General features: G+C 31.9%; 1 protein-coding gene and 1 long non-coding RNA gene across 3 annotated transcripts; both read right to left on the bottom strand.

Moving 5' to 3' along the window:
* Window positions 1-4,535: 4,535 nt before the first annotated feature.
* Window positions 4,536-13,526, bottom strand: LOC145642089 (uncharacterized). Of its 2 annotated transcripts, none has more exons than XM_081693173.1 (8): window positions 13,304-13,526; window positions 12,991-13,052; window positions 12,801-12,866; window positions 12,607-12,709; window positions 11,207-11,613; window positions 6,705-7,041; window positions 4,901-4,987; window positions 4,536-4,733 (listed from the first exon to the last, which is right to left on the bottom strand). In XM_081693173.1, the coding sequence occupies exons 5-8, from the start codon at window positions 11,602-11,604 to the stop codon at window positions 4,680-4,682; spliced, it is 876 nt and encodes a 291-aa protein (XP_081549299.1). In that variant the 5' UTR covers window positions 11,605-11,613; window positions 12,607-12,709; window positions 12,801-12,866; window positions 12,991-13,052; window positions 13,304-13,526; the 3' UTR covers window positions 4,536-4,679. The 2 variants fall into 2 exon arrangements, with proteins under 2 accessions (XP_081549299.1, XP_081549300.1); XM_081693174.1 differs by having other exon boundaries at window positions 4,910-4,987; window positions 13,304-13,525.
* LOC145642090 (uncharacterized) lies at window positions 10,028-11,193 on the bottom strand. The gene is made up of 2 exons (XR_014115638.1): window positions 10,386-11,193; window positions 10,028-10,316 (listed from the first exon to the last, which is right to left on the bottom strand). It is a non-coding gene; the product is annotated as an uncharacterized LOC145642090 (long non-coding RNA).
* Window positions 13,527-17,852: the final 4,326 nt, after the last annotated feature.

Below are 17,852 nucleotides of genomic sequence, written 5' to 3'. Positions count from 1 at the left end.
AATATTTTATAAGAAAAGGAAATTAGGAGCTGAACTGAACTGAATTTCAACGTATGAGAACAGGCCCTAAGCAAGTAAATACAAGTGGTGATCATCATTCATCAAGATCTATACATCATAGTTTTACATGAAAAAGTAAGGCTAGCTTTAAGCCTTATGAATTACAGAAAAAAAATTACTTGTATTATATTAAACATAATACGTATCAAATTACAAACCGCCTAAATATCACAAAAATCAAGTAAGATACGAAGTATGTCGAAGTTATATTGATTCTTTCCATAGTATTAAGATTAATAAGATTTCTTGGTAGCTACGGTTTGATCTCATTTCTTAGGCCAATTGACCATATTAGTATAAAAGTTAACACCGTTATGACAGATTGGTATAAAAGTTATTGCCGACAACATATTGGCATAAAAATTAACATGTGGCGACATATTGGTATATAAGTCAACAAATTGCGACATTTACCCCTATTTTCTCGTCAGAGGATATGCGTATGATACACGCGCTTAATTTTAATACTAATAACTTTTATTTGACATTTTGTTTTTTGTACTTTTCTCTACTTTTTATATTAATTTTAAAAAATTATGAAGTAAAAATCCAAAAAAAAAAAAAAAAAAAAAAAAAGTTGAAAGCCCAAAAGTGATGAGAAAGAAGCTAGGGGAAAACGAATAGGAAAGCTTGAGCAAAGGGATATAAGCTTGAATGTATTGAGGGCGTTGGTCATTGAAGCATCACAATGGTAGATTCTTCTTTTTTTTAAAAAAGAAAAAAAAAACAATATATATATATATATATATATATATATATATATATATATATATATATATATATATATATATTATATTATATTATATTATATTATATTGTTGATTTACAAAGTTGTGGGTATAATTAAACAAATGAAGTAATAATGAAAGTTAGCGTCTATTGGTAATTGGTTTTGAAATTAAATAACTAATATTGAGATTTTGTTTATTGTGTATTAGTTCTTTGGGGTTTTATCGTTTGATTGATTTATCAAAGTTATTGTATTGGAAGGGAAGAGGGAAAAATTATTATTTGTTGCTGAATAAGTATATTTTTTTTTTTTTTTTGGTGTTTAGAGAGCCACAAAGGGCGAGGGTGAGAAATCGATCCCAGGATCTCCTGGAATCGGGAGGGAAACTCTAACCACTTGAGCTATACCTCACTCTCACACTGAATAAGTATATTATGATAATAAATAAGATTGCAAAAGTAACTAAAACAAAATTTTGAAGTATACAACACGCTCTTTTATCCGAAGAAAAAATAGGGGTAAATGTCACAATTTGTTAATTTATATACCAATATGTCGCCACATGTTAATTTTTATACCAATATGTCGCCGGCAATAACTTATATATCAATATGTCATAAGGGTGTTAACTTATATACCAATATGGTCAATTGGCCTCATTTCTTATGCTAACTAGCCCACAATCCCATCTAACCTTGCAACTTGCAAACAAGCTAAGTAATATTCGTATGTAGACGCTCTTTTCTTGCATTAGACTTTGGACTATGTACATGTAATATGAACATCTATTAAAATAAAGTTGTATTTGTTCAATTAATTATCCATTAGTGGCACTTTAAGGGTGATTTCTCACTGGTTTACCCCTACTTAAGAGACATTATCAATTAACCCGTAACAAATTGGTTTGTATAAGGTTTTGATTTGATAGGTCGATAAAGTACCTTCTCTATGACCCATACTAACAAAAAAAAGTACTCAATCAAAATCTTTCACAATTTGCAACTTTGTCAAGATAATCCCTACGCTTTAAAGTTTAGTGCAACTACTTTATGTTTCAAAGGCAAGATATAAGAAATTAACTTTATTATCCTTAATCTTCTTTTGATTAAAAATGGTTTGGTCAATAACTTGGATAAATACAACCACTTCCAAAATTTACTATCAATTAACCTTAATTTGTGAAGCTTATGGCTTACGATTAAAACCCCTTTAATCACAATTCTCGCTAATTATGATGTTTATTTGCTCTAAAAACTCAATTTACATAGTTCCAAAATGCTCATTCTTCAAACATAGAATTAAATTATATTTAATTTACGTCGTTATCATGATCATATGATACTAAGAATAGTCTAAACTACCTTCACCAAATTAGTCACTTTCAGCAAAGAATTTGTCTTTTAACTAATAAAAAACAAAAACGGTATTCAGAAGCAAAGCATTTAAATGTATAGTTGACAGTAGCCTACATTACATGTATAGCAATTACTTCTTGTGCAGGTTTATTCTTTCTCTGCAACCATGTAAACCGAAGCTAACGTGTTCACCATATTAACAACAATCACATACTATGATACTAATTACGGAGTATATTAATTTAGGATGTTTAATTTATAATTTTAAATAAGGGTAAAGGAATTTTCTAGTCGCCTCTCTTCTGTCTCTTCTTTAAAAAAAATGAATTATAAGTCTGTTAAAAGCTAAACCCTAGTTTTCTTTGTCAATCTAGAAGGTAATTGTATTTTGAGCTATTTTATTTGGACTCGAGTAACCATATGTCCATATCCGATACAACTAAATGTGTGTCCTAGACTCCTAGTGTCCGACTTGGCTATTTAGTGATTTTGTTTCAATGATTTTGGGCTAAAATGAAGTATTAAAGCATCCCACTTAATTATATCCAAGTGTCAAGGTTTTGAGTTGCTTGATATGAAATGAAATAATTGATAACAAACATACTTAGGATCCGCATACTCTACATAGAATGCATAAAGACACTCATCATTCATCATTTCATCATATCAAGTTGATAACAAAATGTAATGTTTGCTATTTATTAATTGTGACAATTTGTTACAAAGTAACTATTACAGTATAAATCACAAATGCTTGATATATTAAAAATATACATTGACATTAATCCAAATATCAAACAACAAATAATACCAATATTGTTAGTAAACATGTGACAAAAAATGATGGAGTGCTTCTTTCAATAACTTAAATCCGCCATTTTTTGTTAAATTTTTTTTTTTTTCTAATCACTTAGGCAACAACAATAACAACAAGGAAATTTTGTCTAGAACTACCCTAAAGATAGGGTCATTTGTGAACAACTACCCATTTTTTTTATTTGTTTAGAACTACCCGCAAGTTACAAAACGTTTGGGTAACCCAAACGTTAATGGGTAACTCCCCTAATTAACTTCCTCTCCATTCTCACTCTATAATCCAAAATATTATACTCAATCAATTGAACACAAATTCTCAATTATTCAAATAATGTTTCACACTTTCCTTTTAATTTATTGTTTATTGTATTTGTATACAAGTTTTAATTGAACACAATTAACATAATTAGGGTGTAAATTAGGGATTCGAATTAGGGTTTATGGGTTCAAATAAATTTGGGGGTTTTGATTTCTAGGATTTAGGGGTTTAATTGAGTTCTAGGTTTCACTTATTTTGACATTGAGATTGAATTCAATTGCACTTCAATTACTAATTGGCCATTGCAGTTGGTAGGATGTCTAATTGACCATTGTAATTGATAGGATGTCTAAATTTAGGGGTTTTAATTTCTAGGGTTTAGGGGAAGTTAATTAGGGAAGAGGGAGAAAGTAATTAGGGGAGGTTAATTAGGAAAGAGGGAGAAGGTAATTAGGGGAAGTTAATTAAGGAAGAGAGAGAAGGTAATTAGGGGAGTTAATTAAGTGGGAAAAGTGAAAAAGTGGACCCCATTAACGTTTTTTTGGACGGAAAACGTTAACGGGTAGTGTTATCCAAACTTTTCTTAACTTCTGGGTAGTTCTTAACAAATAAAAAAAACACGGGTAGTTGTTCACAAATGACCATATCTTTAGGGTAGTTATAGACAAAATTTCCTAACAACAATGATTCCAACTTCTCTTCAGCAAGGTACAAAAATAGTTGCAAAATTACTTCATTTAGCTTGGTGCCTTCTATGACTCCATTCGCATCACATAAATTCTCTTTATCCCTCTCTATTTCTCTCCTCTAGTCTTCTCCATAAAAACTATACACCCTCGTAAAAACTATACACCCTCGAGTCCTCGACAGGCCAACATTGCAATTTTAAAAAACGGAGGAAGTATACAAGTATATACGTAGTACTATATACTCTGTAATGCAAAAGGCTAAATTGATGTCATTTTAAGAAAATAGAAGAACTGTTACAGTAAAATTCTTTTCTATTCTTTTCTTTTAAGCAGGTAGGCCAGGTACTTGTTTTAAAGCTAGTTAACTCTTTTTTTTTTTTTTTCTGAATTGACCAGAGTGAGCTAGGTTCTTGTAGAACTGAAGCATGCTTTATGAACAGAGTTACATGACTTACATCTCCTACATGACTGGAAGAAGGCAAAATCATCAAGATTATGAATTTGTTAGAAATCTAATTTCATGATCTATGCATATGAAATTGTAAAATGGCCATGATATGGTGTCAACTACGTTAGATTACGATGGAGTAAAAGGGATTAGAGGGATAGGAAGAAGGCAAAACGAGTATCAGAAACAAAAATCTATTTTCTTCATCATTGCTTTCATGGGATGAAAAAGTGATAATTTACATAAACTTCCTTCCTTTTCCATCAATATGCTGATGCTACCATAACTTATACGAAGTATGAAAGAACAACCCTACCAACTATTAATCAGAGTCCGACTCCATGTAGTTGCCCATTGCCTTCAATCCTCTTGGCCTCTGCAATACATAACAAGAACATTAGACTCAACATCGAAATAATCCAAACATTAACAGTAAGCGTTTATACAATTTTCATGGCAGTATGGGTGGCTATCATCTTATTAGAAAGCCATCTTAGTTTCTTAGCTATGAAGTGTAAAATTGAATATGCTTTAAAGTATGACCTGAATTACCTTCTTTGTAATCTTCTTCTCTCTGACCTCATAGCGCTCCAAAGTAAGATCGCACAACCAACCTCCAGGGCTCACTAACTGCACATAAATTACAGTTGAGTTTAAACAAACCATATACGACTTCACATGCAGAAAACATAAAAGCTAATAAATATCGATAGTTGGATTCTTTGCCTCAAAAGGAAAATAAAAAGGGAAAACAATAACTTGAATTCATAAGCACCATACAAGTAAAGGGAAATGCTCATACTTTTTCTAGCTTTTAAACTATTTCTTGTACCCGTATGCAAGTTTAAACAGCACAAGCTAGCGTGGTAATACTGGCAAGTAGATTAGACAGAGAATGAAGCACACCCAAATTAAGATCATCATACTGAACCAAAAGCCCATAGGTGCATTGATATTACGACCTGACTCAATAGAACACCTAGTAGGTTACATCATATTGACAAGTATTTTACCATTAAGCTTCCCTGGAATCGAGTTGTATAAATGGCAATATTTGCTGTAGGCTAAAATATTGTTTTGGAACTGTCAAGGACTATGTCTAAATTTTGCTTTATATCATATGAAGTTATAATAAGTTGGAGCACATACACCTAACACCTTAATTACTTACTTATAACCAAGTCACCCAAAATTTAATAGCTGATGGACTGATGGTCCAATGCCTAATTTATTCGGGTGGCCCAAAGTATAGTAATTTCAACTTCAGTTTGCATTTTCAGGCAACATTGTATGAAGTAGATGATAATGTGCGCATAATAAATGACATCTCAATTTAAAATAAGCACCATTTCTGTTTTTCCCAGACAACTTTTGCTTATACAAACCCAACTCAAGAACCAAAATATTCTCTCAAACCGTAAAACGTCACTCTTATTTGTTTTTTTCAAATTGCCCAGTTCAAGTCTGTTTTTAGAAGCTCATACATGTGCTTTTCTGAAATATTACATGACTTACTATTTGTGTAATCAACATATAAGGAAACCTTTCATCTTTAAATAATTAGTCTGTCTATCTCTAGATAATAGACCACATTTCCGTATCTATGCCGTCTCTCAAAATTAATGTCACATACGTACTCACATTAACAAGTTTTCAAAATTTTCCTTAAAAACTCTTAAATCACTCTCATTATTAAGAGGTTGCAAATAATATCATCAATAACGTACTTGCATATATTGCACTAATATATGCTTCCTAACATGGTACAAGTACGCGAATTTTAAAACAAAATCACACGACAGAATCATCTACACGCTAACTTTTTTTTTTTTTTTGGTGTTTAGAGAGCCAAGGGCGGATAATAAGAAAGTTATTTGCGTTAAATATTTATTAATACGAGTAATTTCTTTAGTCTTTTATATGCGGCTTTAATTAAAAACATAAACAATTTTTTAAAACAATATAAAATGTGGTCTATTATTTAAGCACCTAAACTTTAAAATCTGCGTGACAGAATGTAAAAAATGCTTTTAGTCAATTTTTTTTAATAAACAACAAATAAAGCTTTTTTTTTTTTTTTTTAAAAAAAATGAAGTAGGAGAGAGAAAGAGAGGAAAGCGGAAGAGAAGGCTTACATTGAGGGTACGTTGAACAAAATTTTTTTAAAACAATATAAAATGTGGTCTATTATTTAAGCACGTAAACTTTAAAATCTGCGTGACAGAATGTAAAAAATGCTTTTAGTCAATTTTTTTTAATAAACAACAAATAAAGCTTTTTTTTAAAAAAAAAAAAAACAAAATGAAGTAGGAGAGAGAAAGAGAGGAAAGCGGAAGAGAAGGCTTACATTGAGGGTACGTTGAACAAACTTAGCACGCTTTTTGGGTCTTTGAGGTAACTTAGAGCCTTTGATTGCCATAAAATCCTCCTCTTTTTCTTTATTAGTAAGAGCGATCATAAATTTAGGTGGCCAAACGACGTCGCTTCCACCGCCCGAAGATGACCCACCACCTTTGGTCTCAGACGACGCCGTTTTACCTCCACCATTCACCACCAAATTCTCTTGCTGATTATGATGGTGGTGGGACCCACCTTTCTTTTCTCTCTCCGGTGACCCCAACCCTCTCATCCCTCCTCCTCCATTACTATGCTGCCCCTTCATTCCTGATCCAACTTCTGAATTCCTACAAAAAATTCATAAAAAAATAATATAATTAATTAAATAAAATAACCATAGAATAATATTTATATCATAAAAGTTACCATTTTTATGTGACATATTAATAAGAAATTACAAAAATAACCTTGGAAGTTTGTTAAAAAAGTGGGTGAGTTTAGTTTTATGTAAAGGGCTAAATGGTCTTTTGAATGAAGAAACAAAAAATAAAAAGAGGAGAGAGAAAGAGAGAATAATGGGGTTAGGCGAAAGGGGTTACCTTTGCTGAAAACGTAGAGAAAATTGAGACAAGTGTGATTCGATAATATTAATAAATGAAAAATTTTAGGCAACAAAAAAAAAAAAATTAAATAAAGATGCGATTTCCGATTGTGTTTTGGACCGTCGGATTACGGTGTGATTTTTATTTTTTTTATTGCCTACAGAAAAAGTACGTGTCCATGTGTGAGTTTGCTGGTGGTTGTACTAATCAAACGGTGTATATACAATGTCTATGGTCCACGTGGCATGACTTTACCTTTTTTTTTTTTTTTTTTTTTTTTTTTTTGGGTCAATGTATCAAATTCATACAAAGTGTTAAATAGACAAGGGAGTATAATCCACATCAAAATCGGGAAATTAGATAGGTGTTTCAATCCATAAAATAAAGGATAAGAAAATGTTTAAAGCACTAAACATACTAATTACAGAGTTTTCGAGTGTAATGACTAAGAACATTTGGTTAAAAATTACTAACTTTGTATCATTTTGGAAAATATAGAGTTGCATACTTGCATATTAAGCGTAGAAGAGTAATTAATTTGTTCATGGAAACATATTATTCAAAGGTTTAATCCATAATTCTAAAGATTCAATTTCATGAAAGAAATGGAAAGTTCAGGCAATTAATTGTGACAGTCAAACAAACTCACACAAGATTGTTTTAGATAATTGATAGACCATAAAATATCTTAAAGGCAGGTAAAAAAATCAAACGAGAATCAAATTGAATGATATCCTATGTGAATATGTGATCCTCCCAAAAAGCAATAAATATGTCATTCATATGGAAAAAATCATTCAAGATTATGCCTATTTGATTTCATACTTCATATATCACAAAGTACTGTCTGTTCACCTTATTTGAAAAATAAATTCTGAATTTTCTGATAATGTTAACTAAATTCAAATTACAACTAAAATAATTTTTAATAAGATCTAATAAATTCATATAATTCAAATAAGATAAGATAAATCCAAATAAGTGAGAATCAAGTTAAATATCTCATTTTAGTCATAGATCATCATGGCTTTTAAGCGCAATAAAATTAGTGTTCAAAACTATCATTTCATGCGCATGACAAGTTTGTTATACGCAGTACAATGTGTCTTTTCATATCAAATACAATACGAAACAACTAAATTGCTGTTAGCTAAAAGAGCGTGAAATTATCAAGCAAAGATAACATGATATTTTTGCTACATTTTAAGCTTAAACTAACTACTAGTACTACATTATTCAAGTAATCAAAATAGGAGTACAAAAAGGCCACAATAATTCACTAATTCTGCCCTTTGTGTGTGGGACTGTGGGCCTAACACAGGAACCAAATGCTACACTAGGAGCGTAAAGATGCCGACAGAAAATGGCCATTCATATAAAGATTAAAGAAGGAAGAAAAAGTTTGAAAAGTCTATAAACATGTGCTTCGTCAACCCCAAGATTAGTCCAAATTTAGTATGTTGGTACAATGGTACATTCAACATAGGTCATCGGCCACGGACATTGTTACTATACCTTTCAGTTTAGTTACTCCGGATCCGTGGTATCACATTAAAGTTATACTCCGTACTATTTACTTGACAATTAATTTCAGATGAAAAAAAATAAATGGGGTTACAGAGACAGAGATGCAGATTATTGAAGTCGATGTAATAATACAACAAGAAGGATAGGTGTTTGATAACAGGACCAAATAATTCAACATGACCTATCGTTTAAACTAATCCAACATGAGCTATCCTCAATTCATCTAGATTGAGAGAGGGAACACCAACCCAAATAACAACAAGTCTTCATCTCCCACATTCGTTTCCTTCACACTCATCTTACTATTTAGCAAAATTAAGGAACTGATCGAAGGGTGGCAAAGTATTATGATCATCAATCAAATTGCTCTAAATGCAACGATTGGGAACAATCTGGTCAGATACATTTCAGTAACTACTCTGTATCGAAACCAGAATAACTGGGGCACTCAATACTTCAATAGTGATGGTAAGTTTAGATATATATGGGAAACAGCCCTATGCCTTCCAAGTCCCAAGTCCCAACTACAGGAGATGAGATAGGACTATAGGAGAATGAATACTAAGAAGCCACCAATATTGAGCACCAAAGAGCACAGAGCCTACTACTGGACATGAGAAAACACAATGCTACGAGTCCTTGGCAGCACAAATATTATTGGTATATCACAATAACCCCCATACTTTAATATCTACTTCTACATACTAAAGATCTAATAAGACTTGTCTATACCGAAGTGACTCAAACAAAATTCAATCCGTATGAACACAACCCTAGCATGAGCCAAATCTCGTAAAACCTAACTGAACCATCTGATTTTTCCATTTTTGAGAGTCTCCATAATTATCTATAGATCTAACAAAAAAAACATATTTAATCTCTTAATTAATTACTCTAATTAATAAACACTCCCCAAAGAAGCCGACAAATATTTAATTTGGAAAATTCTATATCTACCCAGTGGGTAGATTACCCATTAGAAATATAATTGTTTATAGTCTGTTTCTAGTGGATAATGTACCTAGTGAGTAAATATAACATTCTCCATCAAAACAAAAGATTTTAATTAACACTGGGTTATACTCCACTAACTTTGCAAACGAATTGAGAGATAAATTTTCAAGCTACATTCATAACTTTTTTGCATCCCTATACTTTGGAATATTAAGTCAAATACATCCAAAATATTGCCGAAAGGACACCAAAAAGTTACAAAACACTTAAAACTTTTCTCTTTTAAGTTTACAAAATTTTGAACCTAAATCACTATAATCATTTAGTTACAAGACTTACAACCAACTATACATTGCATTGTACACCACAAAGTATATTCAAGACATGAGCATGCCTCATGGGTACATAGTGCCTCGTGGGTGCATCATATAACTCTTGTATTGTATATTTGTATAGCATACTTCACCGTAAATTGGCTGCTGGGCGCTAAGACTAAACACAATACCCACAACTTCTGTACGAGAGATCACCCACCAAATCTAAAAGTTAGAAGGAACTGTAAGAGAAAGAAACCCTCAAAATCCAGAGTATTTTGGCAAAAAAGGTACCTGGAAAACTTCCGTTCGTCCCAAAATAGCACCTTTGCAAAGCAATGCTCTTACGGCTTATATAGCATTACAAGCTAAAAAGATAAGATTACTTCCTTGCGGTATAATGGTATCCACTTGACTACTTGAGAAAAACCAAATGAAATCTAAATGTCTATATCATGGCTTCTTCCTTGAGGTAAGCCAAAGTAGACAAGAAATGCTTGCGTGTAATGTACTTGTTATCATTCATTTATAATACTATCCAACAAACTCTAGATACAGAAAAACTTAAAAAAGAAGGATAAAGGAGAAGTCTGAAAAGATGGGTGAGATGTAAAGCCAAACTCATATAAATTGACCCAATTAAAGATGAAAGCACCAACTTAAGCATCTTCTCCGCAAGCCGACATCATAAATTTGAATTTCCACCAAAATCTATTCACCCATTTTCAAATAATCTAAAAAGTTTAATCTATCATCACAAACCACTAGATGTCCTTAAGAAATCATCCTCAACAAGAACCACATTCGATGGCGTTCAAGGTGGTTTTATTACAAGGTGGATCTACCTTAATCAAAGCATTTTTGCACAGTCCTCACATCAAGCCATCTTTGGCTCACAATTCACAAAAATAGGCTCAAGTTGGGATGAATTGGCAAACAACAATCCAATTTTGTTTATATATGTAAACAGTCATAATTCTCAACAACTATACACACACAAAATAGCAGATACACCAAAATATATGACAATTAGCTCATTCAAAAATACACAATAAAACCATGATCAAGAATTGAGCAAAAATTCAGCAGTTCAGCAAAAATTATAAAAGTTATACCTGAGAATTCGCGAAGGAGGCCGAGCTGGAGATGCAGGCCGTTGCCGGAGATTAAAATGCCCATTTGCAGGATGATTACCACTACCAATTGTATTATTATTATCTTTATTATTATTATTATCGGATCTAACTACCCGCCGGTCCACCCGGACAGTTGTCCGGGTGGTGACCGGGGTAGAGTCATTTTTAACCTGGATCTTCATACACCTGAGACGTTTCCGGCTACCCCACCGCAACACGAAATCGGCCGATTGGGGAGGCCTAATGAATCCCTCCCCAATTATGTGCTTCTCTCTAAGACTACTTGTTGAGGTAGTAGTATTATTGTTGTGGGGATGATGATGATGATGCTGTTGTTGCTGCTGGTGATGATGATTCTTTACCACTTCCTTTTCCATCTACTACACCTGTCCCCATCATAGAACAAATAGTATATATAGACATAATTTAGAATACAGTCAGAAATTAAGCATTATTGACTAGAGTTAATTCAAACATTATTTGGTTTAGGTTAACTTGGGTTAGTTGGGTATGATTTTTAAAACAAAATTTTAAAAAAATAAATAAGATTCTGGAAGTGGAGAAGAGATGGGGTTAAGCTGCCTTTATTACTTTATATCATCATCTCATATTTCATACACTAAAATACATTCAACTTCAAACCCATGCTCATCATTGACATTTTTTAAAAGAAAAACAAAATTCATTTCTAACTCCTTCATAACCAAAAATAAAAAAATAAATAAATAAATAAAATCAAAGAAATACACCTAAAACTCAGAGCAACATTAATGGCGGAAAATAAAATAATGAAAATCAATTTCCCAAAAATAAATCAAAATTAACCAAAAAAAAAAATTAAAAAAAAATGGCCTACTCTAATTAGCCAACAATTGTGCAAATTAGGGATCCAAAATTTTGTTTTGATAAAAATTTGTTTTTTTAGTAACTCATTTAGAAACTGAACCAGATAGAACAGAGAAGAATTTTTTTTTTAAGAAATTATACAAAATTAAATGAAAAAAAAATGGAGAAGATTGGCGCAAAAAAATTAAGAAGAAAAACAAGTTAGAAATTGGTGTTGAATAGCTGAAAAGAGAAAACCACTAAAACAGCAGAAAACCGCCGTTTAACAACTTCTGAATTACATTGCGATAAAAAAGATGAAGAATTCTGGTAAATTAAACCACTCAAAAGACAGAAATTCTGCAGAAAACCACTCAATAGAAGAAAAATCTACAGAAAACCGCCGTTGTAAAATACTTTTAGAAATACATTTGGCGTTATGAAATTGAGAAGAAAATAGAAAGAAAAAACTGATCGATTTAAATTCAGCAAAAAAATCAGAAAATTGCTGAAAGTGAGAGAAAATCACAAAGAAGATAGAGACATTGTTTTACCTGAAGATTAAACTTGCGATTTTTTGGAAATGGAAAATTAAATCTCAGTTTCAATCTTTGGATTCTAAAAATAGGAGGAAAATGTAGAAGATTCTTCAACGCTCTGCAAAATTGAAGATAAACCTTAAGATTGAGCTGATTTCAACAAAAATGGCGGAAAATCAAATTGAAGCGACGACTTCGAAGATCGGTACCAGTAATTGCAGTTTCTCTCCTCTTCTTTGTGATTGATTCTTCTGTACTATTGAGCTTTCAAATCGCTGCAATACAAATTTGTTGAGCACAATACCAGGTTAATAATCAAAATTGGTGAAGAATCAAACAAAAATGGAGCAAAAATCAGTGTTTTTCCAGAAATTTTTCTCACTCTTCGCGACAATTTACCTGTTTTTCTCTCTGAATTCAACCGCAGAACTGAAGAAATCGATCGATTTCCAGAAAAGTAGCTGTAAAATAGAAGAAATTTGAACAAAATTAGTAGATTTTTACCAGAAATGCGATGAATTTGTTAGCCTAAATTCGATCAACAACAAGTTTTAATTCATTCAATTGTTCAATCGTCCAATTCTATATCAAAATTTTCAACCAGGATGAAATTTCTATCATGAAACTTCACACATTTTAATCAATTTAACCACAAATTTCCGATTTTAACTGATTAATTTCCAAATTCCGCCATTGAAACAAAACTACAAACCTTTAAAAATCCAGCACCAAAATCCAGAAACAAAACAAAGCTCATTCAAGATCGTCAACTACAGAGAAAAACTACACTCATAATTCGTCAATTACTCTGTTTTTCATTGCATTTTCTTCAAGAATTATCAACAAAATTGTAAGATTGAAATAGTTGAAAAGAATTGAAGAAGATGAAAGTGCATATGAAAGAGGTAAGAGAGAGAAAGTAGAGAGAGAAAGCTTGAATTATACAAACAGAGAAACGAGAGAAAAGAAGAAAAGAAATGTTCTCTCTCTTCTTAAACTGCTCATTTTATACCCACCCGTTTCTTTCTTCAACTCCCATCTTAAAATCACAGCCGTTGATGTACAATCCAACGGTTAATACATCGTCTTCCCCGAAAACTGTGACGATTTTTCATTACCGTTATATATTTAAGCGGGTTAGTATTTAACGCCGTTTGTAGATCTAACGGAATCTTGAACATCCCCGTTTTTATTTTTTATTTTTTTATTTTGTAATTTGGAGTATTTTTAAATGGTATTTCTCGTTCACCGAAGCAAAGGAATGGCATTGAGTGGGAATTTAAAACCAAAGGAGTTGGGTTAGTTGAAGGGTTGGTTAAATGTTAACCATGGTTAGGTTTAACCCTTGTTAATTGTCACGAGTGGATGATTCATGAATCATGCCTCATAGTTTAAGATCAAAATTCATGATAAAACATGGTCTCATATAAAAATTGCACGGCGCATTGCATAATGTACTCGAATACTCCCTTTGATTTAAGATACCTAGCAAAATCGGTTCAGTTTGAATTTGGAGCGTATTTTAAAGTGGATGACTTGAAATTGATCTGATAAGGAGGAATTGAAACTTATCAAATGTTAAATTTGACAACTTAAATAGATTGGATTGAATTTAGATACGACTAAAGTTAAATTATTTTGCACAATAAGCTATTTCTAATAGACATGTAACTATGCAAATGAGTTGATCCACAATTTGAAAATCTCCTCACCCTAACCCAAACTACATGAACATTTCTCGTAAAAGTGGCACTAGATTTGGCCAATCCAAGACACGACATAACCCAATACAAAGTATAGTGGCACTGGGTTTGGCCAATCCAAGACACGACATAACCCTAATAATAATAAAAATAATAATAATAAAAAAAAAAAAAAAAAAAAAAAAGAATAGCACGACACGACATGTTATAATCCATGGGCTAGTCTAGGCCGCTTTATTTGAGATTTGCACCACAAGGTATAGTAGAACTAAGGATGGCAATGAGTTGGGTCAAATAGAAGACCTGTTCCAATGGAGTGGGGGTGAAGGGACGCTTGGCAGGTGAAAGGGTGGGAATGGGTATAAGAAGTGTACCCGCCACAGATGGTGGGGCGGGTATGAATTTTAAAATAAACCCGCCCTATTCCTACCCCGCCCCATTACCTACCTTATATCCTCCTTATACTAATTTTAGTAAAGGTTAAAACAAACTTGAAAGAGTCTAGAATATTGTTACTATAATAATATACTCTGTATGAATTATTGAAATTAACACCATATGAATTCCGCCAAGTAGATGGTAAGAGACTTTTGTTAGAAATGATAATTTGTCATATTATTGTGATGTAATATGGCATTATGGTAGTGGGTTTGGGATGAATATGAGGCGAGTATGAATATCCAAATGGATAATGGGATTGGGATGGATATTAGCTTGTACTTGGTGAGGCTGGTATGAATGTGAATATTGTACCCGCCAAGGGTGGTGGGGCGGGGATAAGTATAAGATTTTTGACGGGTATGGGTCTGGAGATAATATCCTCCACATCCAACCTGCCCCTTTGCCATCTCTAAATATAACACAAAATGACATAACAAAATATGTTAAAATTAGTTAAATTTTGGCTTAAGCACACAAGGCACGACATAGCAACACAAAGGCTTAGGCCATGTATGGGCGACCTACCCTATCAAAAATGTTGGCATGGTATGACATTACACATAGCTTATGGGTTAGGCCTAGCTAATTTCAAAGCACGTGAACCTGACATAAGGCACAACCCGCAACTATCTTTACTTGCTGTAGTTACTGATACTGAATCCAAAAGTCTCTTTAACAAAATGTGATACAAAAGAAGTGGGCTTGCCTCAAATCAATTAATCCATTTTCCGCCCCTAGATGTAATTTTTAGTAGTATTGAACGAGGTATAAGTTTGTCCTTTTCTAAGTTTCATAAGACTAAAATAGAAAAAAGTATTGGGATCATGTTATTGCAAAACACCTTTGCCTTCTCTTTACTTTCCCTTCTTAAATTGTGTGTTTGTTTATCTCAATTCTCGTTATGTTACTTTTTTCCCTTCGTTTTTTAAAATTTAACTTGCTTGACTTTTTCATGATCCATAATACAATTATTTATTTGATAAAATAAAGCCATTTCCAACACACATTTTTTTTTTTTTAATCACAACATCTCTGACTATGTATTTATTAGTGAAAATTCAAAATTATAAGAAGTTAAAATCTTGAATAATTATTCAAAAAAAAAAGTCTTGAATAATTATTATATTCTCTCTCCTCTTTTATCCTCCTCTCTTCTAGAATTTCTCCAAATTCTTGGCCATTTAGACCGAAAATAGTCTAATTTATTTAGTTTTCAATAAATCTACACGAGTTTTCAATAAATTTATTTAGTTTTCAATAAATCTACACGAGTAGTGTAAATATTTGTCCGTCTTCGTATGGTGAAGTTGTTAGTTTTGTTGTTTGGTTTTGTTTAGGATTTTTCTTTTGTGTGTCAGGGTTTATAAATAAAGGTAAACCATTTTTTACCCTATTATTAGTTCGTCAGTAAAGAGTTGTCCGGGATTGCAACGGTTGTCAAATCTTCAAAATCATTCAAGTGATTCAGATGAAAATCATCCTTACGGCTACAACAAATCGTTAGACTGTTTCGCCAAAAAGGATGTACATTCCAGCGATCTGTGCGAGAGGAGTACCATAGTGCAAGATATATATTTGTTGATTTAAATTTCATTTGTAGATGACGTATGACTTTTGATTAATGAATTGATTTGTTTTTTTTTAAAAAAAAAAATACATAACAAGGCCATCTATTGTTAGTATTTTTTAAAAATATATATATAAATCATTTTATTTTGACCACATGGATGTGATCAAACTTTTAGTGTGTGTTCTATTTACCTAATGTTCACTTATCTAAACTTCTATGAGCAAAATGAATATATGGTGAACAAATAGAGTACCTATAAAACAAAGAGAATGTTTCCTTTTTTTTTTTTTTTTTTTTTTTCAGTTAACACTAAGGGCCTGTTCTCTTACGTTGAAATTCTGTTCAGTTCAGTTTAGTTCAGCTCAGTTCAGTTTAGTTCAGTTCAGCTCAACTCCTAATTTCCTTCTCTTATAAAATATTCAGTTCAGTTCTGTTCAGCTCAGCTCCTAATTTCTTTCTCTTATAAAATATTCAGTTCAGTTCAATTCAGTTCAGCTGAGTTCAGTCAATGAGAACAGGCCCTAAGATATTCAAATTATGTTCTCCTCATTTGAACTAATTAAGGTGTTATGGTATATTTTCATTTTCTAGAGTTTAGTCAAGTTGATAGATTTTGGTCTTTGTGACCTTAGTTTTGTTTGAGTAATATACTAGTTAATTTTTATGTTACATGTTAATAGTTTTTGCAAATATATATGGAATCAAAGATATATATTTCTTCCATTTTCTATCAGATGCATTACTTTTGAAATTGCGGACTCCTAAGCAATTTATATAGAGAAAGATTTTATTAACTATTACTAAAACAAAGCATGATGACATCATTAAGGGACACAAGTTAACTTCTTATGAAATTTTTTCCTGCCAAAACTATTTTTGACATCATCATTTGTTTTTTCGCTAAGTTCCAAGACTTCGTACATAAATACAATATTTCTTTCAAAATTAATTAATGAGATTATAATTACACTTTTTTCGAATAAAAAAAATATTGACAACCATTTTAAATAAATAATATCTATTTAATCTGTGCAATGCACAGAACTAAACTAGTTTATTAACTAAAACAGAAAGTGATGCATTTAAATTAAAACTTCTATATATAGAAAGTGATGCATCTAATAAAAACAGAGAAAGTAAATGTATATAGATGCAAATGAAAATAAAAAATTTTGATCTCATTTGATGTAATATAATTTTTTAACAATAATAAATATAAGGCGAACAGAACAAAGTATAAGTGGAATGGACCATAACTCCCTAACTCCTCTCCATGGCAACCAAATCAATTTCAATTGCAAAAGGAGCCCTACCAAAATGACTAAAAGTTAGAACTATATCTAAAACATAAACAAAGCTAAATGAAAACATGAATTGACATGCCCCAAAATTGACCTAGCTTGGTAATACAGTGTGAATATGTACCTAAATTGAAATCGCCCATCTACTCAAGATCAATAGTTTTCCATGTTGATTGTCAAAAGATCTTAATTAATCTAACCTAACTTGTATTTCCAATCCAACTAGGAAACTTGTACATAAACCGA

Source organism: Chenopodium album, chromosome 8 (genome assembly GCF_948465745.1).
Source record: "Chenopodium album chromosome 8, dcCheAlbu1.1, whole genome shotgun sequence".
Lineage (NCBI taxonomy): Eukaryota > Viridiplantae > Streptophyta > Magnoliopsida > Caryophyllales > Amaranthaceae > Chenopodium > Chenopodium album.
Note: the sequence above shows the minus strand (reverse complement) of the source record. Positions and strands in the feature narration are given on the sequence as shown.